This window comes from Aethalodelphis obliquidens, unplaced genomic scaffold (genome assembly GCF_003676395.1).
Source record: "Aethalodelphis obliquidens isolate GAN/ISIS:26980383/991018 unplaced genomic scaffold, ASM367639v1 scaffold100, whole genome shotgun sequence".
Classification (NCBI taxonomy): domain Eukaryota; kingdom Metazoa; phylum Chordata; class Mammalia; order Artiodactyla; family Delphinidae; genus Aethalodelphis; species Aethalodelphis obliquidens.
This window is the reverse complement of record NW_020838044.1, coordinates 320038-347438: the sequence shown is the minus strand read 5'-3', so window position 1 is coordinate 347438 and position 27401 is coordinate 320038. Positions and strand designations below refer to the sequence as shown.

General features: G+C 40.9%; 1 protein-coding gene across 4 annotated transcripts in view; it reads left to right on the top strand.

Annotated features, from left to right (window-relative positions):
- The window catches only part of VAV3 (vav guanine nucleotide exchange factor 3), a 396308-nt gene extending 382449 nt beyond the window's left edge, over window positions 1–13859 (top strand). For all 4 annotated transcript variants that reach the window (XM_027096221.1, XM_027096220.1, XM_027096219.1 and 1 more), the window contains 2 exons: window positions 10806–10957; window positions 11622–13859. In XM_027096221.1, coding sequence (XP_026952022.1) covers window positions 10806–10957; window positions 11622–11663 — 194 coding nt within the window. In that variant the 3' untranslated portion in view covers window positions 11664–13859. The remainder of the gene's footprint in view (window positions 1–10805; window positions 10958–11621) is intronic.
- The last annotated feature ends 13542 nt before the right edge of the window (window positions 13860–27401 follow it).

Here is a 27401-nt window from a genome sequence, read left to right as displayed (position 1 = left end):
GTAGAGGCTTTTTTAGCAAGTATTTTTTTGTGACATTGCTGAGAGGTCATCCTCTGGCTTTACTTGACACTCAGGTGACTTTATGTCTACGGCCATACAAATCACCCAACTTATTTATTTTATAAATTTATTTACTTATTTATTTTTGGCTGTGTTGGGTCTTCATTGCTGCACACGGGCTTTCTCTAGTTGCAGCGAGCAGGGGCCACTCTTCATTGTGGTGCAAGGGCTTCTCTTGCTGCGGAGCATGGGCTCTAGGCGTGTGGGCTTCAGTAGTTGTGGCTCACAGGCTCTAGAGCACAGGCTCAGTAGTTGTGGTGCACGAGCTTAGTTGCTCCGCAGCATGTGGGATCTTCCAGGACCAGGGCTCGAACCTGTGTCCCCTGCATTGGCAGGCGGATTCTTTTTTTTTTTTAAATAAATTTATTTATTTTGGGCTATGCTGGATCCTCGTTGCTGTGTGCGGGCCTCTCATTGTCGTGGCGTCTCCTGCTGCAGAGCACGGGCTCCAGGTACGCAGGCCCCAGCAGTTGTGGCACGTGGGCTCAGTACCCGCGGCCCACGGGCTCCAGAGCTCAGGCCCAGCAGGGGTGGTGTACGGGCCTAGTGGCTCCGCAGCATGTGGTATCCTCCCAGACCAGGGTCCGAACCCGTGTCCCCTGAATCGGCAGGCAGACTCCCAACCACTGTGCCACCAGGGAAGCCCCTGGCAGGCAGATTCTTAACCACTGTGCCACCAGGGAAGCCCCCCAATTTATTTTTTGAACAGAATTTTTTAAATGCTTATGTTGATCCAGAAACTTGACTTATTGGAGCTATTTACTATCATTAGCTCATCTCTTCAGAATTACTCAAAGTTAAATAGACTACATACACACTCTACAGTGATTACCTTTCATCTGATGTGCTTTTTTCCCTTCCCCACTGTATTTCTTTCTTTTTCAATAAGCTACTCAGATTTATCCGTCCGTTGTCATACACGTGGTTGCCAAGTCTGTCACCATCCTGGCCACTCTGCTCTGAATACACTCAAATTTGTCAGAATTGAGCATAAACACTTCAAGATATCTGACTTGCTCGTTCAGATCTTTTCCTATTCAAAGCTCAGTCTTTCTATTCAAAGCTCCATCTTCCCCTGTTAATTTTCCCTCTTTTTCTTTATTCTTCTTCCTCATAGGGCAGTTCTCCAAGAACTTCTCTCCTCATCTCATCTTTAGTTATTACATTCCCACCAATAACCCCACAGGTCCCCACATTCATTCATTCAACAGACCTTTATTGAGAGCCTACCGCAGGGTTGGCACTGTTCAAATTGCTGGGGATACGCAGCAGTGGAAAAAGAAGTCTCCACCTTTGTGGAACTCACATGATAATGGGGAAGGCAAATAATAGATTAAAAATAAATTATATAGTATATTAGAAGTTGGTGAGTGCTCTGGAAAAGATAATCTAACAATGTAATGCTACTCAGGAGTGCTGGGGATGGTTTATGATTTTAACTGGGGTGGTCAGATGATGAGGAGCAAAAGTAGAGATTCATTTTTCCTCCTTTTGGTAGCTTTATAGAGAGCCGGTTCAGCAGTTTTCAGTTCTCAACAGTAGAACAGGCTAATACTAGCCATTGGCTTCTGAAGCTCCCCTTTCTAACAAGGTCATTTGTATGACCAGTGTCTTAGTCTGTTTGGGCTGCTATAACAAAACACCATAGACCAAGTGTCTTCCAAACCACAGAAATTTATAGCTCACAGTTCTGGAGGCTGGGAAGTCCAAGGTCAAGGTGCTGGCAGATTTGGTATCTGGTAAGAGCCTGCTTTCTGGTTTATAGAAGGCACCCGTGTCCTCACATGGTGGAAAGGGGCGAGGAAGCTCTGCGGGATTGCCTTTTTAGGAGCACTAATCCCATTCATGCAGGCTTCATTCTCATGACCTAAGCACATCCCAAAAGCCAACTTCCTAATACCATGGCATGAGGCATTAGGTTTCAACATATGAATTTTGGGGTCTGGAGGGGGACACAAATATCCGGTCCATAGCAAACAGGGAGCTTCTGCTATCATAAACTCACATAAATACCCCGTCCATCTGAAGAGCAGGCTACTGGAACTTTGACCATGGCGTGTACAGACCATCCGTGCCCAACTTAAGCAGTAGGACAGTGGGAAATTAGGGGATTGAGTACCCTCTACCTACTTCTTTGCTTGTATATCACTCCCTCCCCCATAAACCCTGCTTTCTCTCTGCACCACATGGCACAAGTGCTATGCGTCCGTGACTCTTTTATGGGGCATCAGGGTAGGCCTCGTTGTGAAGGTAACACTTGAGTAAAGATTCAAGGAAGTGCGAGCAGAACAGCCAGTGCAAAGTAAGGAGCATGTATGACATGTGCAATGTGGCCAGAGCAGCAGAGATGGAATCAGAGGGGCAAGGGAGGCCAGCCTCTGTGAGGCTTTATAGGACTTTAGCTTTCGTTCCAGAAGACATGGGAAGCCATTGGAAGGATTTGAACAGAGGAGAGACATGGTCTGACTTTAATAGGATTGTTCTAGAGTCTGTGTAAAAACAGGAAGACCACTTAGGAGGCTCATGCAGCAATCCAGGTGAGAGATGGTAGCAGCCTGGAACAACATGTAGCCAGATGGGTCACCTTTATAATATGTAACCGAACAGGACATGCAGACACATCAGACGTAAGACAGAATAGCAAGAGAAGACCCAAGGCTGTGACTGTAAGGCTTTTGGCCTGAGCAACCGGAAGATTGGAGATTTTTGTAGGGAAAGGCTCAAATGGAGCCTAAAGTCTAGTCATAGCACTCTATCCAAGATGGGTAATTTCCATATCTCTGTATCATCTCTGTGTCTGTCTCTTTACTAATTTGTAAGCTCCTTTAGAGTCGATGCTCTGTCTTATCTGTTTAATCTCCAATAGCACCTTAGCACAGTCCTTGGCACATTAGTAGTTATTTAATAGATGTCTGCCAATTATCATTAAAGAGTAAGGATTTAGGATCAGGGTCACATCTTGATAAACTAGATGCCTAGAAATAATCCAAAATCCCTTGAAATGTCAAATGATCTAATTTTCCATAACAATAAGGCCTTATACTCATATTTTTGGTTGTTAATGGCTTTATGTATTTAGACTGTGCAGTACTGAATATAAAGTAGCTGTTTCTTTTCACAATAATTCTAAGTTTTCCTTGTCATATCTTTGAATTTTAGGTTAAAAGAGATTTGTCCATTTACCAGATGTCAGCATTCAATTAAATGAAACCAATCTGAATCATTCCTACTTTTTCAGTGACAATATATAAAATATACTATAAATACGATGTATTTGAGGGAGATGGGGAGCACATATTTGATACTATGTCTATGAATGTTTCTGGGAGTCTAAGAAGAAGACATGGCTACGTTCTAAAATAAAACCAGGTTCAGGGTCACAAATTTAAACATTCATTAAATTCTCAGCATGTTCTCTGCTGTTAGGCCATCTGTATACAATCTTGGTAAAAGGAACCTCCTGGATCCCTCAAAGTGTCCCACATGGGAACGTAGTCCTTCAGGAAAATCTCTAGGCCACTGCTGGGCCCCAAACTCATCAATACAGCCGCAGGGTTGGCACTGTTCAAATTGCTGGGGATACGCTGTATTGATGATGGTGTCATTGGTACAACCGCCTGATATTTTTATTTATTTATTTTTTTTTAACATAAATGAGTGTAAACACATGTGGTTGTTACATCTTAAGGCTGAGCATTAGGTAATGTCTATCCCAGAGAATAATTAGCAAATGCTTAGTATCATATTCACTTATACATATAATGGATAATTAAGTGGTAGTTCAAAAATACTTTGATTTGGTCACCAGTACCTTAAGGACTAGTGTTGATTGAGCTTGGTCTCTGCTGTGTACAAATTTCAAATGTTATTGAAATTTGAGTGGATTTTCATTTGCTTGTGAACATGAATAGCCTAATCAAAGCAGAGCATAATACTTTAAAACAATGCTTAGTTAACCTTAACAAAAGTATAGGTATCAGATACCAATTCACTAGTAATTTATTATTCTGTGAACATTGTGTTCCTCTTTTAATTGACATGCTTCTGTGGCTCTGTCCTCTCAGTCAAGTCTCAGAACTGGATAATATTCACTTATGATGTACCAGTCAGTTTATTATGGCTATGCTAATAGCTTCTGTTTCAATTAGAGAATTTTAGTACTTCAAGTTTCATTTAACTTGGAAAAGTTAATATTTGACTTAATATTTGAGTTAATATTTTAATAACTCCTAACGAGACCTTTTAAGTCACTAAACTATGAGCCACTTATTTGCTAATGTTCCATGAACATTAGCCCATTTGAGTGCCAGGTATCATGTGAAAATAACCAGAGACCCCCACCTAAGTGTGATGGTCTCTCTGAGCAAGGTTTTCCTTTGTCTGTGCTAATAAGGAATTGGAAGTATTTGAGGAAGGACGAAAGTTAGGCCCTTAACTAAGCATGCAGTTTGCAAATGATTACTTCAATGAAAAAGGTCTCAACGTAGATTTACTATTATCTCAGTGGATACAGATATGAATAAAAGTTCTTTCTCTCAAGAAGCTTCCCAGAATAATGTAATGTACTAGCAGCAGGCTTCCTATAATATTAGGTGGTGAAGTGACTATTAGGCCAGGAAGTGAAAGGGATAGGAAATGATAATCCCTCAACATTCCCATCTGAACGTCACTGTTACTCAGCTGTTTCTATTCCATTCCAGGATCTGCACATACCAATAATTCTTATATTAGCGTCATCTCGGTATAGTCGGAGGAGTCTGATGAAGAAAACACGTATCTGTACGTGTGTGTAGAAATAGGTGGATGTATTCTCAGTATGGACAGAAATATGTTTTGCAGGTTAAACCATTCTGCAAAATATTTTTATCAAATACCTTATTCTGACATTGCTTACATCTAGATTTAAATCCATACTTTCCTAGGGAAACACATTATTTTATACTCGTCTGCATAGGTGCCAGACATTCAAATGCTGTTTTGCCAGCTTACGAGAATTAAGGACCCAAACACATTGAAAATTTATGTACAGAAAGAGCGGCAACAATAAGTCACGCTACGATGGGTAGAGAAGTAGAAGGCATCTTACCAAGCTTTAAAGTGTCTGGCTGAGAGCTACATACTGGGTGACAGCAGCAAAAGGTTAATCAGTTTCTCCTGAGAAGGTTCCTCAGGTGTACAGTATGGTTAATGCCATGAGACATTCAGAAATATTATAGTTATTGTAGGAATATCATGGATAGATTATGGCTCTCAGGGATCCTGGGGAATAAAACCTGAACATATTTCACGTTCTTCCCTTTACGTTGTGCTGGCTTTTGTTGGAAGTCTTTGAGCAGTTAAGTGAGCAAAAGATGAGCTCAACAAACAGGAGGAGGAGAAATAAGGAGCTTGCAGAATTAAATAGCCTACCGAGATCCTCATCCACTTAGCAGCTTCAGTTGCTTAGTCCTGGGCCTGATCCCGTGGGGATGCAGAAGCAGCGTGAGAGCCAGTCCCTACTCTCCAGAATCAACGATTCATTGAGATAGAACACAGGAGCACATGCAGTAATTAAACAGCAGGGCCGGGGAGCGCCATGATGTAAGTGCCTAACAGATGGCTGCAGAGGACAGAAAAGGGGACGAGTGTTATCTGGATTGGTCAGGGAAGGGCCTGAGCTGAGCTTCGGAGACAAGGAGGTTAAGGTTCGCAGAAGCAAGGTGAAGGAACAGCGTGCCAGAATGAGGGTGGGGATGGTGTTTGGGGGGTGGGGGGCAGTTAGGAAGCTGGGATGAAAAGAATTTGTGTGGGTAAATGATGGAAGACTTGGTGAGAAAGGCAGGATATAGCCAGACTACGAATTGCTATGGAATTGAAGTCAAGAGTTAGGATTTTATAATTTAGGAAAAGGAATGATGAGTCTGTTTATGGTGAGTAGCTGAGAGGCGGCATTTAGAATAGAATGGAAAGAAAGCTGAAAGTAAGAAGACCTATTAGGAGGCAGTTGTCTTAGTTTAGAAATGGTGTAAGTCCCTGAGTTGGGATGGTGGAACTGAGAATTTAGTGAAGGAACAACTTTATATCTCAGAGGAAGAGGAGAGTGGACAGAAAGAGCTAAAGAGGCATACTGACCTTGCAAAGATGGTTTGCAAAGAGAACGTGGGAGTAGTTGGAAAAATAACACAATTGTGGGAGGTTGAGCTAGGTTACAGGGAGGAAGATGATGAGTTTGGTTTCAGACAAGTTAAATCAGAGATCATGACTGTACGTCATGGCAGGGTGATGAAAATGTGTGAAATCACAGACTGGAATTCAGGGGAGGAGCCCCAAGGCATATCCAAGAATCTGTTCCATTCATTGGGGAAAAAATTAGAGTGAAGCCAGCAGAGGAGCGGAGGCCTAACCACGGTGGGAAGAGCTACCATTTAGTAAAGATGATAATGTTTAGATAAGATTTAAGATGGTTCAAATTATAGGTACTTGACGTGAATGCAAATGTTTGCAGGGCTTTTAGGGTTAGGAGAGAGGGGTAGCACAGCGATGTTATGTATTTGGAACAGATTCAAGTCCTCTAGTGAGGCATTATCCATATTCAGGAATGTTAGATATTTTAAGATGAGAGAAAGGTAGATAGATTAGATAACCTATTTTTGAGATTTAAATAGCATTTAATAGTGTTTTCACTGATTTCTTATTTCTTCCTTCTAGAGTTAACTTATCTTTTGTTATATTTCAGACTCTTGAATTCATTAGAAATTTTGGGGAAATACTGTCTGCTCTTATTACTCCATGGATAAATAGTCCCAGAGATAGAATCGGGGATGGACACTTGAGAAAGCAGTTTGGGGAGAAAATGCCCCTCATTACAAAGAAGTAATGGAGAGAATGAGGAGTTCTCATTTAAGTTCTCACAAACGTGGGGTAGGAATCTTGGCACTAGATTTTCTGCCGAAAGTAGCGTTAGGGTGCCTTTTCTTCCTTAAATTAAAGATGACATCCTCTCCTCTCTCTAACAGTGGGTATAATATGATCTCGAGGAACACAAAACAAACCAGTTACACTGCATGGCAATAAGTGAATTGCGCAGATTGTAAAATTAGCTGTAATAGCATGTACTGCTGCATTTTAAAAATAAAAAAGTGTAACTTGGAACATGCAATGGATTAGAAAAGAACCTTGATTATTAACAAGGATATACTTCAGGGCAGGCTAAAAGTAAGTATGCGAAGCCATTTATGAGAAAAGTGTCATTGAATGCACCAATGTATATATGAACCAAAGAACGTCTGAACCCTTCCTTCCAATTCCTTTCCCCAGTTTACTTGGTTGGAATCTAAGTATCCCGTTAATGAGCTACTGACGTTCTTAGTATCTCTAGGGCCCCTTCTTGACAGGAGTATCTCTGCCATAAAATTTTCAGTAACTCAGTTTCCTTGAAGCTCATCCTTAAGGTGAGGGCAGCCTCCTCAAGAAGCAGAATGGTAGCTTTCACATTCCAGACAGCAGCATAGAATAAAGAATCAAAGAGAAGGGTGAAGGTGTGTGCCAGCTGCCTTCCCAGGAAAGGTACCAGAAGTTGCCTTATGATACTTCTGTATATATCCCAGTAGCAAGAACTTAGTATCCCTTCTGGGCAAACATAGCCCAACGAAATAACCTATTACATGGGTTAAGGGAGGGATAAATATTGGGAGAAAGTTTACAACCACACCTTCCTTCTCCATTGCAATGGCACCATGGTATCAGCAGGGAGAGTTTTAAAACCGCCTAAGGTGGTACCTGAAGCAGAGGGATAGATGCAGAGCGGGGTAGCAGTGAAGAGCCTCGGCTCTGGAGTCACACTGCCTAGGTTTGAATCTAGGTTGTTCTCAAATCTGAAGAAGAAATAGCATGGGTACCTTCCCCTTTGCGTTGCTGTGATAATTAAATGAATATAAAACATTGAGCCTGGCATCTAACACTTCCAAACCATTTGATCATTTTAGCTCTGATTATTAAAACGTGAGACGTTTTTGAGCATCCAAATGCATAGAAATTTTCTGTACATTCCTACAAGTTGGGGATAGATTTACTTTCTTTTCCAGATATAATTCAAAGTGGTTTACATTTTATTTTTGGAAGTAACCTAGCATGTGCATGCTGGTTTGGAGGGTGTGTGTGGTTCCTAACAAATCGTCTGAGTGATTTTCTTGAATTTTCAACGGGCGCTGCATGTTTCATTGACACCACCCTATAGGCTCTTACTTCTTGTATCAGTTTTGATGTGAAGCATATTTTACGTTAAGAATTTACAGGATCCCCCTCTCCACTGATGTGACAAAGTGGGAATTGTGCACCACATCAAGAGGAGAAGGCCGTCCTTGGATAGAGTGGGTATGCTGTGTTCACCTATAAGGGGACAGATCGCTCTGAATTGCAGAACTAATGTCAGTCAAAATGTAATAATCTGGCTTGTTCTTCATTTAGAAATGGTGATAGGAGACAAGTGGGTGAAAGCAAAGCTTGATATTTCAACTTTGATATGACAATTTTCTTAAGGTTATAGACAACGAAATAGCTGTGTCGAAATATGTTTTGCCAACACCTAAATGGTCTTTGCTTCTCTCTTTTTCTTTCCTTCTCTAAGCCCCTTCTTTGTTCTGTGGGTTTTCTTTTGTAACTCCTCCAGACTACAGCTTTGTTCCCCCTTCTTCCACTCCTTTCTGGTCAGGTACTGCTTTACTGCTTTTATATGTCTTTTCAACTTGCTTTTGTTTGCAAATGAAATATTTTGACTTCTGTGTATGGCTTCTCATGTAGAAACATCTCCTCACAAACAGCCCCTCGAGTCCCATTCCCACCATGCACTTTCCTTTTCTGTCATCAAGTCATCGTCTGTCTTGACATACCACTCCTCTGGTTTTGTGTGTGTGCTCATGTTATGTATTTCAGCAAGACATTTTCTCTTTCATCAGCTGGAAAGAGTTGAGAGCCGAAAGTATAAAGGGGGAATGAAGCACTCCATAAAACTAGTTTTCCTGAGGATCAGAAATTTGAGTTGAGAAAAGCCAGTGTTCATGTATTTCCATTAGGAAAATAAATAGGACCAAAATCCCAACTTTATCTCCAAATATAAGAGTACAATTCGGTCCAAATTGCTTTAAAGGATGACTGTGCCCATCAGTTTGTGCAGGGCATTCTGGTCTTGATTTCTGTCATTAGCCAGAGAATGTAAGGGCTGTTTATGTGACACATAGGGGAGTACATGATGGCTGGATAAAGTATGTTTTCTTACAGATTTTTAAAAATTAACCTCTAAGTCCCAATGGAATAATTTAGTACCAGAAGGCCCTTACAAGTCATCTAGTATAGACCTTTCATTTTATAGGTGAAGAGAATGTGGCCCAGAAGGGTTTAGAGACCTGTACAAGGTCACACAGTTAAGTTGAGGATGGGTTTTTCCATCACTGGGATGTTTTTATGTGCACGACTCTAAGAGTAGTGCCCCAGTAATGGGATGGTTTTCAGTAAGAAAACTATTAAAGTGGTTTGTGTCTGAACAGTAAAATAAAATGACCTATTTTTGCTCCTTTACAGTTCTGAAATTTACAGCATTGCTATTCGTTTATCTTATGACGGACACCTGGAGACTAAAAAAAAATTTCTGTCATTGCAGAGCCCTGAAAAATAGGCCAGAGATCCCAGTCTCCAAGTGGGCAGGCTCTTCCAGGGTAACAGGCCATAACTGCAGCTGCCTAGGCACTGGGAACCGTTAAAAATATGGATGTGTGGCATTTCCCGTGTTTTTTTTCTCATACTTCAGTTTCTCTACCATTTAAGGTTGATAAAGTCCCACCAATCTCAAGTGAGTGATTCTCAGAATCACTGAACGTATGATTGAAAACACTTTATAACCCCAAGGAGCAACAGGTAGAGATGTTAATATAAAATGTGTCATGAAACACTAGAGGCAAACAAATGTACAGCTGGAACAGAATTTTCCTTTCAGGACAGGCAGGTGAGGGCAGGGAGGAAGTTAGCTCCTCTCCTACCATTTAAAAAAAAACAAAAAACTGAATATAGGAGGCAGATGCCCTGAATCTTCTTTTTGATTAAGTATTTCAGTAAAGGTTTTCTATAAGGCAGTACTTGTTTGAAACAAGATAAATGGATGGTGTTAATCTGTTTATTCTGTGAAACATGATTTAAGCTTCTTCACGAGTACAATTATATATAAAAGAGTAACTGTCCCTAAATAGTTTTAACTGAAAACAAAGGCTGTTCGTGGGGAGGGGGGAGGATAGAAGTGATGACATGGATTCAACAAGAGACTTTCAGAGCAAAAAAAGTTGGTTGCTTTGAGCCTTAAGTTGAAAAGTTTACAAGATAAAAATGTGAAGCTTTGACCATAGAGGTTCAAGTTAAAAATGGATCACTATGCCATCAATAGGAAATTTATGCTAGTTATTTGAGATTCTATCTCCTTAGGTAGTAACTTAGATATTAGTCTTTGTTTTTTCTAAACTACAAAAACTAGTCCCTGTTTCGAAGTTCCTATGAAGAATGTGAAAACAGAACAAGTTTTTTAAACTTTGTGAAATGAACTTGACTACACCTGACTGAATTGAAACAGCAGTTCTGCTGCTTTCAAGCCCCTCTGCCATCATCACTAGTCTGTGACAAAATCACGGCCGCGCATTTTGACAGCATCTATGACATCCATCTGATTAGGGGCTTATGGTTGGTAAACTGCACATCAATTCTGACGCCCCATCCTTTCTTTACAGTGTTAAGTCCAAAGGTGCTGGGCATCGCCATCGCTCGGTATGACTTCTGTGCAAGAGATATGCGAGAATTGTCCTTGTTGAAAGGAGATGTGGTGAAGATTTACACGAAGATGAGTGCGAATGGCTGGTGGAGAGGAGAAGTAAATGGCAGGGTGAGCTGTCCCTCTCAATGTGCTCGTCACATGAATGAAGGGGGCTGGGCAGCCACCGGCGCCCATTGTGGTGGGGGGAACCCTACACCGTGTGGCCGGCTTCACCCCCACCAGAGCCCTGGCTCCGCACGGTGGTGCTCCTTCCTGAAAATAGGCACTCAAGAAAAACGTGTTGAGTGAATATGATAGCGGCATCGATAAAGTTTATTTGGGCAAGTTTGATGGCTTTCTGTTGGGAAAAGGGTTGAGCATATCAGTTCTTTTGAGTCTCTAAGCCTCTTTTTAAGTCTAGAGCATAAACTTTATGTGGAGTACAAAATATCTATAAGAGCTGATGATCTAAATTTTAAAGAGTGGGGCACAGGACCTCTGTCTTTATATCTTGTTCTACAGCAGAAATAGGAAGCATTAGCTAGTAGAGTCCCTTAATTTACATATTTGTGTGCTAGCAGGTTAGAACACCGTTTAAGGGTATTGTATTCCACCCTTTCTGTCACTCACTCTGTTGGGCTTTTAGGAGCAGTTTAAACCGATCCTCTTCACCTGCAGTGGGCATAAAAGGCCAGATTAATTCGGGGTGTTATGAAAATGAAATGCTCTGTAGAGTCCTTTGAAGTGCCAGATGCAGAGTCACGGTGCTGTGTTGGTTGCTTTTCCCTTTTAGGTGGGCTGGTTTCCATCCACGTATGTGGAAGAAGATGAATAAATTCCAATCCAGCGTTGCGCCCCGCACCAGGAATTTCAGAGAAGGGATACACAGAAGCCTGCACAGCATTATGAATTCACTGAAGTGTTTAAAAAGCTGCCTTTCTGGCTATTCAACATCCTCCCTCTTTTTCCCCTCCTAAGTCTTAATGCTGGGGTTTCTAAAGATGCTGGTACGGACAGATTAATGGCTCGCCTAGAGCTGTGCAAGAAACAGCCTGCCCGCCTGTCATCGTCAGGGACCAGGGCAAAGCCAAAAGCTTTTCTTCCTCCTGCAAACACATTGGTTCATGTTTCTTTTTCCTTCGTCCAGTCAGACGCCATGAATGCCAGCCAGCCATTAGTAAATGCTTAACACATCGTTACTTTCTTCTCACGTGCCATTCACCAGAATTTTTGATGGTACATAGAAGCAGAAGTTTAATTTTGCCTTTCCCAGCATGAAGAAAAATGGGAGTTCTGCCACTGGGGCAGCTTATTGGAAAGATCCAGCATTACTTGTCTTAAATTGCTTCACAAGGTGACTCATTGCCTGGCAAACACTTTTACCCCCCGATGTTACTCATGTTAAAATATAAGAGACAAATGCTCAGGTTTGCTTCATAAGTGATATTATATAGGAGGGGGGGTCCATTATTCATTTGGTGTCCTGATGAGATTTGCAAACTTTTTCATAAAAAGAAGACATACAGAAGAGTACCTAAAAGAGTATCTTCATATTAAATCTTCACAACCTTCATGATTTCATAGGGTTATTTTGGAAATGTAGTACTTCACTTATGAGATAATCTTGGTTGGGTATGTTTTAGGTAGTCACAAATAATCTGAATTAAGGTGGCATTGTTTACAGAAACAGACCAAGGGCTATGATTTATAGTAAGTCATTTTAGAGAAGCAACATCTATTAACATATGCCTTTTTCTCCCCTGACACCTCCCCCCCAGCCCCCTCTCCCCCCCCCACAGAAAAAAGACCTGCGATATATTGCTGATTCCCACATTTTCCTAGAGGATTTACAGTAGCACAAACAACCTTGTCGAGGATTTTTGAAGGAAAGCACAGCAAGGTCCTTTATGCATTTCAGGGACAGAAGGAGGGTCACTAGGCTTTTCTGGTCTTATTCACTGGGGAATCCCAGCTCTCACTGAGGCTCTTCCCATCTGAGGCCATTTCTGGGTGTGTATTAACCAGTGGGAAGATCAGTCTGCAGTGCACTTATTTGACCAAGTCTTCACCCTTTATGTGAGGAGTCTAAGTACATTTTTCCTGGGATGTACAGAGTGCCCAGTCAAGACAGTCAAGTTAAGACACTAACTTGGCCCTTTCCTGATGAAATATTTTCTCCATAGCGGAAGTCATGTTCTGACAAGACTCGGAGAGTGTTTGCAGAAAACATTATAAGCATTAACTTAATAGAGCCAAAGTAGGAACATTTAGTTCTGAAATTTTGGACCATCTCTAAAATGAGGTGGGCGTGGCTGGCCTTCTCCCCAACCCACTTGAGGGCCAGAACTTGATGTTCATTGGACACATCTCCCTTTAGAGACCCTCGTGGGCTAGGACTTCTTAAATAGAATAGATTCAGGACCTTTACCTCAGAATTATGTAAACTGTGATTGTGTTTTAGAAAAGTTATTATTTGCAAAAACCAGTTAAGTTTTTGTATATGTGTAAATGATCATGAAATTGAGTTTTATAAGATGTTCTGTACAGTAAAGTTATACCCTCAAGGTGTATCTTGGAGTGGATTCTTTCCCATAAAGTCTTATGTGCAACACTGTGTCTGGGGAATGTTTTGTCTGTTACTGTCTGCCAAATGTTATGGAGAGGGCAGCTTCATAAACACTCCTGTGTACAGTATTGTAACTTGTGCTGTTTCTTTTATTGTTGTTTTAGCCGATAGACTCCCTCTCTTTCTTGTTGCATTTCATGGACCTGGGGGTTTCCCAGTAGAGGATAGTAGAGTCCTTTTCATGACGTTGCCAATTACATCTTTGTCTATGTTTAATACTTCATATTGGAAACTTTAATGCTGCGAATTTGTGTAGATTTCTAATACCAAAGACAGAAGTAAATGTTTTTCCATACTTTGTCTTGCCTGTATGCAGCCCTGTGTAATATGGTGAATTAGAGTGGTATTTCACTTTGTAATATTTTGTAAATATGTCAATATAATAAATAGTTACTACTTGCATTATATCGAGAGTTGAAGTCTTTCCATAGAACAATTCCATACATAGTTCAACATGTACCAACCTCATCAGAAACACAGGACTAGAAGCCCTAACTTTGATCTGGTTTAGCTCAGGCTTGCTGCCTGAACAGTTATGAACAGTGGCCTGTAAGACATACTCAGTAGTTGCAAATAATATATTGTTGACATGCTTCCCATGTGCCTCGCACTGTTCTAAATGCTTTATGTGCTCTAACTTGCAGTAACCCCAGGAGGTATAATCCCATATTATCTCCACTTTTCAGATGAAGAAACAGGCATTTCAAAAGGCTGTAGCTTGACTCAGCGCTCAGAGCTGACGAGCGTCGGAGATGGAGTTCCAAGTTGGACAGTCTGGCTCCAGAGCCTGTACCATGACACTTAGACTAGGGTCAAGAGGGAGATTAGGGATGTTTCTAAGACTGCACAGCTGAGAAGCTATGATACAAGATATCGTAACGATAGAAGATGAACACAGAATTCAGAAATGTTCTCCTATTCCTGCCTCTGAAAAGAAAGCCCCAAACAGATATTGCCTAGAGAGAGAGGTGTCAGAGGAGATTGAGCTTTTTTTCTATTTTGATTCAACTTTTCCACAGAAAATGATGAACTGCTAAGCCAGAGAGACACAGAGGCAAGTCTCCCTTGGCAGAGCAGGCCTGCGGGCTGTCCACAGTGGTGGAGACCGGCTAGCTCAGGAGAGGGTGGAAGCCCGTTCCTTCTAAGGAAAAGTCAGTTCCACGGTAGTAGCTTCTGGTTGATGTCACCAGTACCACTATGCTCAGAAATATAAGATCTCCCCTATTTCATTGTAGTACAGTGGGTTATCCCAACCCTTACTCCCTTTACTTGAAGGGCTGATTCCTTTGGAATTCTCTTCGACATGTTAACATTTATGTGACTTTAGACCTTGTATCTTATTATCACCACTCTCACCACCACTGCCAATCATGATAAGAACTCCCCTCGATTTATTAGTTAACATGGGAATATCCTTTATAAAACATTCAAATATTTTGTCTTCCATCAAGTAATTGAAGTAAAATATGTTGATAATTAGTCTTTAGGTGCCTTGCTTTGTTCTATTTAATTTGACAGCTGTATAGAAGAGTGATGAAAGCATATCCCCAGACCTCAGACTGCGTATCTGGGTTCACATCCCATCCTTGCCACACAGGGCCTCAGCCAATCAGTATAATAACAGCAGGTACTTCACAGGATGGTTGTGAGACTCAACTGAGACCATACGTAGGATATAAAGTGGAATGGTGCCTTGCTTACATTGAGCCATTTTTATCATCATCATCATCATGGCTACCATTGTCAGATGGATTTGCTGGCAAAATGTGGGTAGTTGCTATATTAATCTTTGAATTCCTTCAGTATAATTCAGACTCACTTACTGGATTAAGGGGCAAAACTATAGATTCTCAATTAGACAGTGTCTCCAGGAAGGAAGTTAAATCGTTTGGTATTATAGAAAATGGAAGTTTTAGCAGTCACACCTGGGTTCAAACCCCAGCCCTGTCAGTGACTTTCTGAGCACCAATTTCATCTTCTGTAATAAAGGGATAATCATAAGTGTCTGAGAGAGCTGTTATGAAGAATAAACCATAACATATAAAAAAGATGCCAGTAAAGAGCCTGGCACATGGTAGGTCCTCAGGAAATGTTGGTCCCCTTCCCCTGAAGAACTGTAAAATACTTCAGAACCAGATTATGGACTGGCAGTTTTTATTTTGAATACTAGAGCTCATGCTTTGTTTCTTGCACATGATTACACTTTAAGCATTCCAATTACAGATGGAATAAAAAGGTGTGTGTTCAGGAAGATTAATATTCAAACCCACAATCTCAGAAGTTGAATTTAACAGCTCCACACTATTTTGACTAGAAAAATGAGATTTTCACCCAGCTCATAATCATTTAAACTTAGTCCATTAGTCACTTCATTTTTCACTGAAACTAGTTTTCTGGGATTGGTTGGACTCTGATTAGAAACGTTATGCACTCGCATCTGGCAGACTTTGGAAGGTACCTTATTGTAAGTAATGAACAAGTCCTGAAAAACAGGTCAGAAAGGAATCCTTTCTCTAGTTAGGCGCCATCAATTAGGATTCGGGGACATAGTGACAGAAGAGCAAACAGTTCCTCCTGAAGCACTCTAGACTGGCCCTGTTAGAAGGTTCCAAAATTTCTAGGCACAATACAATCACAGTGACCCAGAAATCGAGACACCTCAGAGCAGAAACAGAATGAACACAAAAGTCACTCCATGCCCTGTCCGCTAACGGACACTGGCGTCCGTGTTGAGTCCTGAGGGGGAAAGTGAACTCCAGAATGGCCGACCTGCCCTCTGCAGGTACAGCCATCGCCCCTCACCAGCCGAGTGACCCTGGGCAAAGCACACAGAGCCCCTATGTCTTTGGAGAATGAAGGGGTTAACTGGCTGAAAACTGTGATTCCATCCTAACGCCAGTGGTTTTACGAAATTATTCTGAACCATGGAGGAAACACAAAGAAATTCAAAGACTTCATTGAAACGCAGAGGTTTTAAGATATGCTAGCACTTAACTGTGAAAGTCAAATATCTGTCCAGCTGTACTCACAATTCTTTGCACAGTCATTTCATGGCTGTTAGTGGCACAGGGGCAGCTCCGAGGGTCTGCTGTACTCACACTGGTACCCTTAGCACCTGTCCACGACCACATGCCAGAGTCAGGGGATGTTTGTACAGTGAGCGAGTCCCCAGCACTCCTATGTGGGGACCTGTGGGCACTAGCTCTAGATTCTATGGCTACACAGCTAAATGTGCTTTGGCTTTGACTCCAGCAGTTGAATTCTGTGTGGATGGTTACAATCGAACCCCTGAAACCACCGCTACTCATGGTCGCACTGGAGACTGGCCAGTTCTTGGCCAGTGTCATGACACAGGCCACCTCTCTCTCTTTCTGAATTAACTGCTTGGCACGTGTGCTCTGGACAGCACACCAGCCCTGCCACCACAGCAGTACATTTCAGTTGTACTGCTCTCTGCCCACAGAAGGCACAATACAAATGATCTCATTTAGTCACCTTTTCCTGATGCCAATGATAAAAAGTAAAAAGTCTCCCTTCATCTGAGACCTACAGATCACGGAGCCTTTTCACATACTTCATCTCGTTGAATTTGGAGCAGCACAGCCCTGAAAGGCAGGTAGGGCAACCCTCATCTGTGATACGACAATGCACAGGAGCTTCCAAGATTTCAGAATTCCTAAGGCCTTTCTTCAGAGAGTCGTTCTGGGGAGCTGCTGTCTACACTGTGTGCATTTGCTGAGGTCCTAGGTCAGGTGGCAGTGCAGCTGGGTCAAAAATCTTCGTGCCTCTTGCTGTGAGCACATACTGAGGACTTGGAAGTGTGTCAGTAAATCTCATAATGACTCAAAGTCTGATCAGAGAATGCTTTTGGATTTTCTAGTGATTTGAATGACTTTGCCTCAGAGAGGGAAATGTTTCTGGTTTTTTTCCAATGATAATTTAGTTTTTGTCTCTTCCCATTTGGATATTTTTTTTAAATCTCACCTCATGTAATTTTTCTAAGAATTCAAAGGTTGGTAACGTCCCATCTTTGAATCATGAAAACTCTAGTCCTGGAGAGTAACTCTTCTACACTAGAGCTAGAGCTAGTTTTTAAGGCAGTTAGGCCTGTTTTAATATTACAATCGAATTTTTCATCTAAGCAGCAGCACAGATTAGTGGTCAAGTTGTCAGCCTTAGAACTGGACTGTTAGGCTCCACCACTTACTAGCTGGATGGCCTTGGGCAAGCTGCTTACACTGCTGTTCCTCAGTTTCTCTATAGTTAAGATGGGGTGATGAGACCCAAAACCTATGGGATGCAGCAAAAGCAGTTCTAAGAGGGAAGTCTACAGCAATACAATCCTACCTTAAGAAATAGGAAACACCTCAAATAAACAACCTAACCTTGCACCTAAAGCAATTAGAGAAAGAAGAACAACAACAAAAAAAAAACACCAAAGTTAGCAGAAGGAAAGAAATCATAAAAATATCAGAAATATATGAAAAAGAAATGAAGGAAACGATAGCAAAGATCAATAAAACTAAAAGCTGGTTCTTTGAGAAGATAAACAAAATTGATAAACCATTAGCCAGACTCATCAAGAAAAAAAGGGAGAAGACTCAAATCAATAGAATTAGAAATGAAAAAGGAGAAGGGACAACTGATACTGCAGAAATATAAAGGATCATGAGAGATTACTACAAGCAACTCTATGCTAATAAAATGGACAACCTGGAAGAAACGGACAAATTCTTAGAAATGCACAACAAGCCAAGACTGAGTCAGGAAGAAATAGAAAATATGAACAGACCAATCACAAGCACTGATATTGAAACTGTGATCAAAAATCTTCCAACAAGCAAAAGCCCAGGACCAGATGGCTTCACAGGTGAATTCTATCAAACATTTAGGGAAGAGCTAATACCTATCCTTCTCAAACTCTTTCAAAATATAGCAGAGGGAGGAACACTCCCAAACTCATTCTACGAGGCCACCATCACCTTGATAACCAAAACCAGACAAGGATGTCACAAAGAAAGAAAACTACAGGCCAATATCACTGATGAACATAGATGCAAAAATCCTCAACAAAATACTAGCAAACAGAATCCAACAGCACATTAAAAGGATCATACACCATGATTAAGTGGGGTTTATTCCAGGAATGCAAGGATTCTTCAATATACGGCAATCAATCAATGTGATACACCATATTAACAAATTTAAGAATAAAAACCATATGATCATCTCAATAGATGCAGAGAAAGCTTTCAGCAAAATTCAACACCCATTTATGACAAAAACCCTGCAGAAAGTAGGCATACAGGGAACTTGCCTCAACATAATAAAGGCCATATATGACAAACCCAAAGCCAACAACGTCCTCAATGGTGAAAAACAGAAAGCATTTCCACTAAGATCAGGAACAAGACAAGGTTGTCCACTCTCACCGCTCTTATTCAACATAGTTTCAGAAGTTTTAGCCTCAGCAATCAGAGAAGAAAAGGAAATAAAAGGAATCCAAATCGGAAAAGAAGTAAAACTGTCACTGTTTGCAGATGACATGATACTATACATAGAGAATCCTAAAGATGCTACCAGAAAACTACTAGAGCTAATCAATGAATTTGGTAAAGTAGCAGGATAAAAAATTAATGCACAGAAATCTCTGGCATTCCTATACACTAATGATGAAAACTCTGAAAGTGAAATCAAGAAAACACTCCCATTTACCATTGCAACAAAAAGAATAAAATATCTAGGAATAAACCTACCTAAGGAGACAAAAGACCTGTATGCAGAAAATTGTAAGGCACTGATGAAAGAAATTAAAGATGATACAAATAGATGGAGAGATATACCATGTTCTTGGATCGGAAGAATCAACATTGTGAAAATGACTCTACTACCCAAAGCAATCTACAGATTCAATGCAATCCCTATCAAACTACCACTGGCATTTTTCACAGAGCTAGAACAAAAAAATTCACAATTTGTATGGAAACGCAAAAGACCCCAAATAGCCAAAGCAATCTTGAGAACGAAAAACGGAGCTGGAGGAATCAGGCTCCCTGACTTCAGACTATACTACAAAGCTACAGTAATCAAGACAGTATGGTACTGGCACAAAAACAGAAAGATAGATCAATGGAACAGGATAGAAAGCCCAGAGATAAACCCACGCACATATGGTCACCTTATCTTTGATAAAGGAGGCAGGAATGTACAGTGGAGAAAGGACAGCCTATTCAATAAGTGGTGCTGGGAAAACTGGACAGGTACATGTAAAAGTATGAAATTAGATATCTCCCTAACACCATACACAAAAATAAGCTCAAAATGGATTAAAGACCTAAATGTAAGGCCAGAAACTATCAAACTCTTAGAAGAAAACATAGGCAGAACACTCTATGACATAAATCACAGGAAGATCCTTTTTGACCCACCTCCTAGAGAAATGGAAATAAAAATAAACAAATGGGACCTAATGAAACTTCAAAGCTTTTGCACAGCAAAGGAAACCATAAACAAGACCAAAAGACAACCCTCAGAATGGGAGAAAATATTTGCAAAGGAAGCAACTGACAAAGGATTAATCTCCAAAATTTATAAGCAGCTCATGCAGCTCAATAACAAAAAAACTAACAACCCAATCCAAAAATGGGCAGAAGACCTAAATAGACATTTCTCCAAAGAAGATATACAGACCACCAACAAACACATGAAAGAATGCTCAACATCATTAATCATTAGAGAAATGGAAATCAAAACTACAATGAGATATCATCTCACACCAGTCAGAATGGCCATCATCAAAAAACCTAGAAACAATAAATTCTGGAGAGGGTGTGGAGAAATGGGAACACTCTTGCACTGCTGGTGGGAATGTGAATTGGTACAGCCACTATGGAGAACGGTATGGAGGTTCCTTCAAAAACTACAAATAGAACTACCATATGACCCAGCAATCCCACTACTGGGCATATACCCTGAGAAAACCATAATTCAAAAAGAGTCATGTACCAAAATGTTCATTATAGCTCTATTTGCCATCTACAACACCCCGGAGATGGAAACAACCTAAGTGTCCTTCATCGGATGAATGGATAAAGAAGATGTGGCACATATATACAATGGAATATTACTCAGCCATAAAAAGAAACAAAATTGAGCTCTTTGTAATGAGGAGGATTGACCTAGAGTCTGTCATACAGAGTGAAGTAAGTCAGAAAGAGAAAGACAAATACCATATGCTAACACATATATATGGAATTTAAGAAAAAAAATGTCATGAAGAACCTAGGGGTAAGACAGGAATAAAGACACAGACCTACTAGAGAATGGACTTGAGGATATGGGGAGGGGGAAGGGTAAGCTGTGACAAAGCGAGAGAGAGGCATGAACATATATACACTACCAAACGTAAGGTAGATAGCTAGTGGGAAGCAGCCGCATAGCACAGGGAGATCAGCATGGTGCTTTGTGACTGCCTGGAGTGGTGGGATGGGGAGGGTGGGAGGGAGGGAGACGCAAGAGGGAAGAGATATGGGAACATATGTATATGTATAACTGGTTCACTTTGTTATAAAGCAGAAACTAACACAGCATTGTAAAGCAATTAAACTCCAATAAAGATGTAAAAAAAAAAAAGATGGGGTGATGATAGCACCTTATTTCAGACAGTTTTCATGAGGATTAAGTGGGATAACATTTATAAACAGAGGTTTTATATTTGCATTTTGGTCATTTTACAAAAATAAATGTTACAAACTAAACTCAGACATGGAAAAAAATCCCTCTTGTATGTATATTAGCCTTTGGAAGAAACATCTTAAGGTAACTTTTCACATCAGTAGTGCTTTAGAAGTGATGAGCACAAATTAAACATGGTTTATTACTTATCTACTCTCATATAACAAATTAGTCCAGCCCTTTCAGCTGAGGAAAACAAATGTCTATTATCCCACAGTTTCTGTAGGTCAGGAATCGGGGAATAGATTAGTGGGGGTTTCTGGTTCAGGGTCTCCCATGAGCCCTCAAGTCAGTCAGCACTGCAGTCATCTCATGGCTCAAGTGGGGAATAATCAGCTTTCAAGCTAGGTCATGTGGGCCTCCCTGCGTGGCTGCCTCATAGCATGGCAGCTGCCCTCTCCCCAAACTGCACCATCCAAGAGGGAGAGAGCAAATGGACTCAAGGTGAAAGCTAGCCTCTTTATAACTTAACCTCAGAAGTGACAGCCCATCACTCTGCTCTAGTCTATTCCTTAGAAGTGAGCTACTAAACCAGCTTACACTCAAGGGGAGGGGATTACCCAAGGCGTGAATACCAAGACCAAGGGATCACTGTGAGCCATGGCAACAGCTGCTTACCACGGGTGGGTAAATTGAAAGATCATTTAAGCCAAGTATGAGGTTCACCTGGAAAGCGTGGGTTACTTTGGAGAAATTTAGTTGATTAAAATTTGGTTCTTTGTTTAAAAAAAAATTCCTGTTGATTCCTTAAATCAATATTTACTGTGTGCAAGGCTTTGCAGAGGATACAGGAAAGAATAAGAGAGGAATGACTTCTCAGAGGAGCTAATTTTCTGTCTTTTCTCATTTAGAAAATGCCCTTCCTGAGGCTCAAAGTGTTGGGAGAGAATGAGAAAGGAGAATTTTCACACACATAGGAAGTGGAATCAATCTCACAGTAACAGAAAAGTGAAAGCAGCAGCCAGGCATGCCTTGGAAGTATAGCTGTTGAAATTTTAGAATTACAAAATCCAAATATCTGGCAAATCATTCATTCATTCAAGAAAGATACATTGAGATCCTCTGATGTACTCTTATCATTCAAAGCCTTGGAGGACCCAACAACAAACCTGACAATTCCTACACTTGAGGAGCTTACACGCATGCAGATGGTGACAAGTAATAAAGAGATACATCAAGTTAGGTACTGATAGGTGTTATTGAAGGGGGAAAAAGCAAAATAAGAGTGTTATTTTTCATAGGGTGGTCGAGGAAATTATTTTTGAACAAAAACCAAATTTAAGTGAGAGGAGAACTGTGTAAATACCTGAGTGCTTAGAGTTTGTATAGAACTGCAGGGGGCAGTGGGGTTGGAGAGAGTGAACAAGAAGAGAGTAACAGGCGGTTATGTCAGAGAGTTTCTTGGGGCAGATTGGGTAGGTCTTGTAGGCCTTCTAATGAGGGAGGTGAGAGCCATTGGAGAGTTTTAAGCTGGGCAGTGACATGATCCCATGTACATTTCAGAAGCTACAGGGGATGGTTTGGCCTGACACAGAGCTAAACCTGTGAAATTAACACTCTGCCACTCCTCCATTAGCAGCTCCCATATTAGTTTGCCAGGGCTGCTGTAACAATGTATCAATACCACATACCCTGTGGATTACACAAGAACTTACTGTCTTACAGATCTAGAGGCAGAAGTCCAAGATCAAGGTGTGATCAGAGCCATGCTCCCACAGAAGGCACCAGAGAAGGATCTGTTCCAGGGCTCTCTCTGAGTTTCTGGTAGTTCCTTCGTTTATGACACTAATCTTCACATGCTACTCTCCCTGTGTATGTCCAAATTTCCCCATTTTATAAAGAGAGCAGTCATACTGGGTTAGGGTCCCACCCTTCTTCAATATGACCTCAACTTAATTACATCTGCAAGGACTCTATTTCCAAATAAGGTCACATTGAGGTATTGGGGAGTTAGAACTTCAACATATGAATTCTGGGAGGAGACAATTCAACCCATAACAGCTCTCTTCCTCATATTCTCAAAATATGACAGCTTCCTAGAAAATAAACAGTTTCAGGGACTTCCCTGGTGGTCCAGTGGTGAAGAATCCACCTTCCAATGCAGGCGACACGGGTTCGATCTCTGGTCAGGGGACCAGGGTCTCACATGCTGCGGGGCAACTAAACCCATGTGCCAAAACTACTGAGCCTGCATGCCGCAAACTACAGAGCCCACGTGTTCTGGAGCCCGCGTGCCACAACTAGAGAGAAGCCCACGCATCACAATGAAGAGCCCGCATGCCACAACGAAGTCCAGACACATTAATTAATTAATTAATTAATAAAAATAAACAGCTTCAGCAGAGATTAGGAGGGAGAGGGTGCAGCATAGGTAGATAAAACATGGCAAAGGGAAGCCAAAGCCACACCTCTCAAACATATCCAGGGTCTGTATTGCTCAAGTTCGAGGGGTGTAAACCAAAGACAAACTTCAGTAGATATTAAGTAGTTGCCAATAGAAATAATATTACTTCTACCCATTTATTTTTCAGCTTCTCAGGCCATCAGGCCCAAGTGAAGGACCCCTTTTATCTCACCCTATATGTCAGGGTCACACATCATCTCGCTAAGGAGAGGGAAGCTCTTAAGTGCTCTTGTGTGATGAGCTCATTAGGAACAAGCAACCTATTTAAATGAACTAGTGAAATGCTCCTGAATCCTGTGCAAATTAGACCTGCATAATATGAAGGAGGAAGGAAAAGTGTGCTGTGGTTTTATAGAGAGGCGGGAAAATGCCCTCAGCATTTATTACACTTAACATTGACAGTATTGTTGCCTGGGTGCTTTGAAGGTGAAAATTTACATTAATGGTACGTGATGAAATGAATCTACATTAGTGTGAAAAAATTTATTACCTTTACCTTTATTCAGACTGTCTGGTCTACTGATACCACTCAATTTATTTTTCATTCTCCTTAAAACATTGGACATAATCCCACTTTTTAAGATCCTGCCTCAAAGATGACACTGAGTAGATATCCAGGAGGATCATAAAGGAAAGGGGGGATAAACAACCCTGGAATGATGCCTTGGTCGCTGCACCACTAGTCTGAAGCCATTGAACAGAAAGATTCCAACAAAAATCTGATATACTCTCTTGGGACTTCTGAGCACAGTCCAAAATACAATTAAAATTGTGCAAAAAGCCAAACTTGAACTTGTAATCACATAGCAAGTTATTTTTAAAACAATTAGCAGTTTCAAAGTCCTTAAGATGTTACAAGTACATGTAATTTTTAAAAAAATCTGTAATACAACAAGTGGGGAGGTGAAAGCATAGGAGTGAGAATAAGGCAAAGCAGGTTTAGTCTTGGCTCCTTCCACTAACAAGTCAAGAGACTCTGAGTGGAATCTCTAATCTCTCTGGGGCTCAGTTTCCTCATCTGTAGGAGGAAGGCATCAAATTTGATAATTTATGTGCCTACTTCCAGTTTTAGCATTCTATTATTCTGTGCCAAGGCATTCGATAGATATTTGGCCAGGGAATCAAATTTGTAAATGGGTCAGAGAAAGGCTCAAACAAAATTGGGGTGTACAACTTTGAAAGGCAGAAGACCTAACTCAGTCTCTCTTTAATAGCTCCACTCCCTCTACCTTACTCCAAGTCAACCTCATCTCACCTAGACAATTGCAAGAGCCCCTAACAGGCAGCCATTCTTTTGATTATATCACTTCATTTCTGTTTTCAAAATTTTCAACAGCTCCCATTCATTCAATGCATGTACTGAGTACTGACGTATGGGCATGGGGTTGGAGATATGCGGTGGACAAAACAGACAACTCTCAGCTCTGGTAGAGCCTACTTTTTATTGGCAAGAACAGGGAGACAGACAAATACACACAACAATTTTAGGAAGTGATAAATACAATGAAGAAAATCAAAGCAGAGGAAGGAGATAGAGGAAAGTGCTACTTTAGACATGGTAGCCATGGAAGGCTTCTCTGGGGAATATCTGAACACAGACCTGAAGAAGTGAGGGAGGGAGCCCTGCGAATATCAGGGTAAAATGCACTGCAGGCAGAGGGAAGAGCCAGTGCAGAATCCTGGGGTGGGGTGTGCTTGGTTTGGTATTTCCAAGTAACAGCAGGTGGACCTGTGCTTCTGGAGCAGAGTGAACAAGGGAAAGATGGGCAGATGATGAGTTAGAAACCTAATCTTGAACCAGATCAATGAGGGCCTTGCAGATAAATGGAAAGAAATTTAATTTTGAAAAACTCATTGGAGCGTTTTGAGCAGGGAAGTGGCATGATCCGATTTTCTTTCTAAAGAGTCATTTTGGCTTATTGGTGGAAGTTTTACTAAAGGGAGACAAGAGTGGAAGCAGAGACCATAAAATCATGATCGTGTAATCCAGGTGAGAAACGATGGTGGCTCATACTGGGATGATATCATAGGATTGTGAGAAGTATTGGCATCTCAGATATATACTGAAATCACTGCTGGCCTTGCTTGCAGTGTGAATGTGGAATGATGTGAAAAACAGAATCATTAAGGCTGATGTCAACATCTTGGCTTAAATGATGTTTAAGCATGTGCACACATGGTGAAGGGTGAGCAGCTGATTTGGGAAGGGAGATGAGAAGTCAACTGCTCAGGTGTAGATTCATTAAGCCTAGAATGCCTGTTAGCCATCTAAGCACATACACTAGGTAGACAGTTGGGTATGAGTTGGTGGTTTGAGAGGTTGAGGAGGGATACAAACATTTGGAAATGAGATGCATATTTGAAGTCATGAGATCATCTTAGCAAACGAACGTAGGAGAAGCAAGTCAGTGACTGAGCCCTGGGGCATTCCAGCGTTTACAGTTGAGGTGGAGAAGACGCCAGAATTGGAGATAAGGCACAGAAGCCCATCTACAGACTTTCCCTACCACAACCGCTTAACTATTCGCATCTGCACCAACATCCTTCCCTCTTGTTGTTACATGAACTGTCCATGTTCCTGTCCAAAGCCCACCAGTTCACTTACACATGGAATCCCATTCCTCTCCTGTCCTCGAGGACATCACTCCAGTGATTAGCCCTCTACATTCTGAAAATTCAAGCTTCATTTCTTTAACAGACTCTTTTCATCAGGATATAAATTTCTTTTAAAAATTAAGGAAAAGCTCCTTTACATGCCATATCTCACTCCAGCTACTGTCTATTTTACAATCTCCTCTAAAGCAACACTCCTCAAAAGAGCTAAAGTAGCTACCATTACTTCTCCTCTAGTCTCTCTTGAAACTACTCCAATCTGACCTTTGACCTAAAGACTCCAACAAAATGTCCTCTAAAAACCTCCATATTACTAGCAAACCAAATCCAATGGTACATTAAAAGGATCATACACCATGATCAAGGGGGATTTATCCCAGGGATGCAAGGATTTTTCAATATCCACAAATCAATCAGTATGATATACCACATTAACAAAGTGAAGAATAAAAACAAATGATCATCTCAATGATGATCATTGATCATTTCAGCATTTCTAGATGCACAAAAAGCTTTTGATAAAATTCAGCATCCATTTATGATAAAAACTCTCCAGAAAGTGGACATAGAGGGAACCTACCTCAACATAATAAAGGTCATATATGAAAAACCCACAGCCAACATCATTCTCAACGGTGAAAAACTGAAAGCATTTCCTCCAACATCAGGAACAAGACAAGGATGTACCCCTTAGCCAATTTATTCAACATAGTTTTGGCAATCAGAGAAGAAAAGTAAAAGGAATCCAAATTGGAAAAGAAGTAAAACTGTCACTGTTGGCAGATGACAAGATACTATACATAGAAAATCCTAAAGATGTTAACAGAAAACTACTAGAGCTCATCAATGAATTCGGTAAAGTTGCAGGATACAAAATTAATACACAGAAACCTGTTGCATTCCTATACACTAACAATGAAAGGTCAGAAAGAAATTAAGGAAACACTCCTGTTTACCACTGCAACAAAAAAAATAAAATACCTAGGAATAAACCTACCTAAGGAGGCAAAAGACCTGTACTCCAAAAACCATAAGACGCTGATGAAAGAAATTGAAAATGACACAAATGAATGGAAAGATATACTGTGTTCTTGGATTGGAAGAATCCATATTGTCAAAATGACTATGCTACCCAAGGCAATCTACAAATTCAATGCAATCCCTATGAAACTACCAATGGCATTTTTCACAGAATT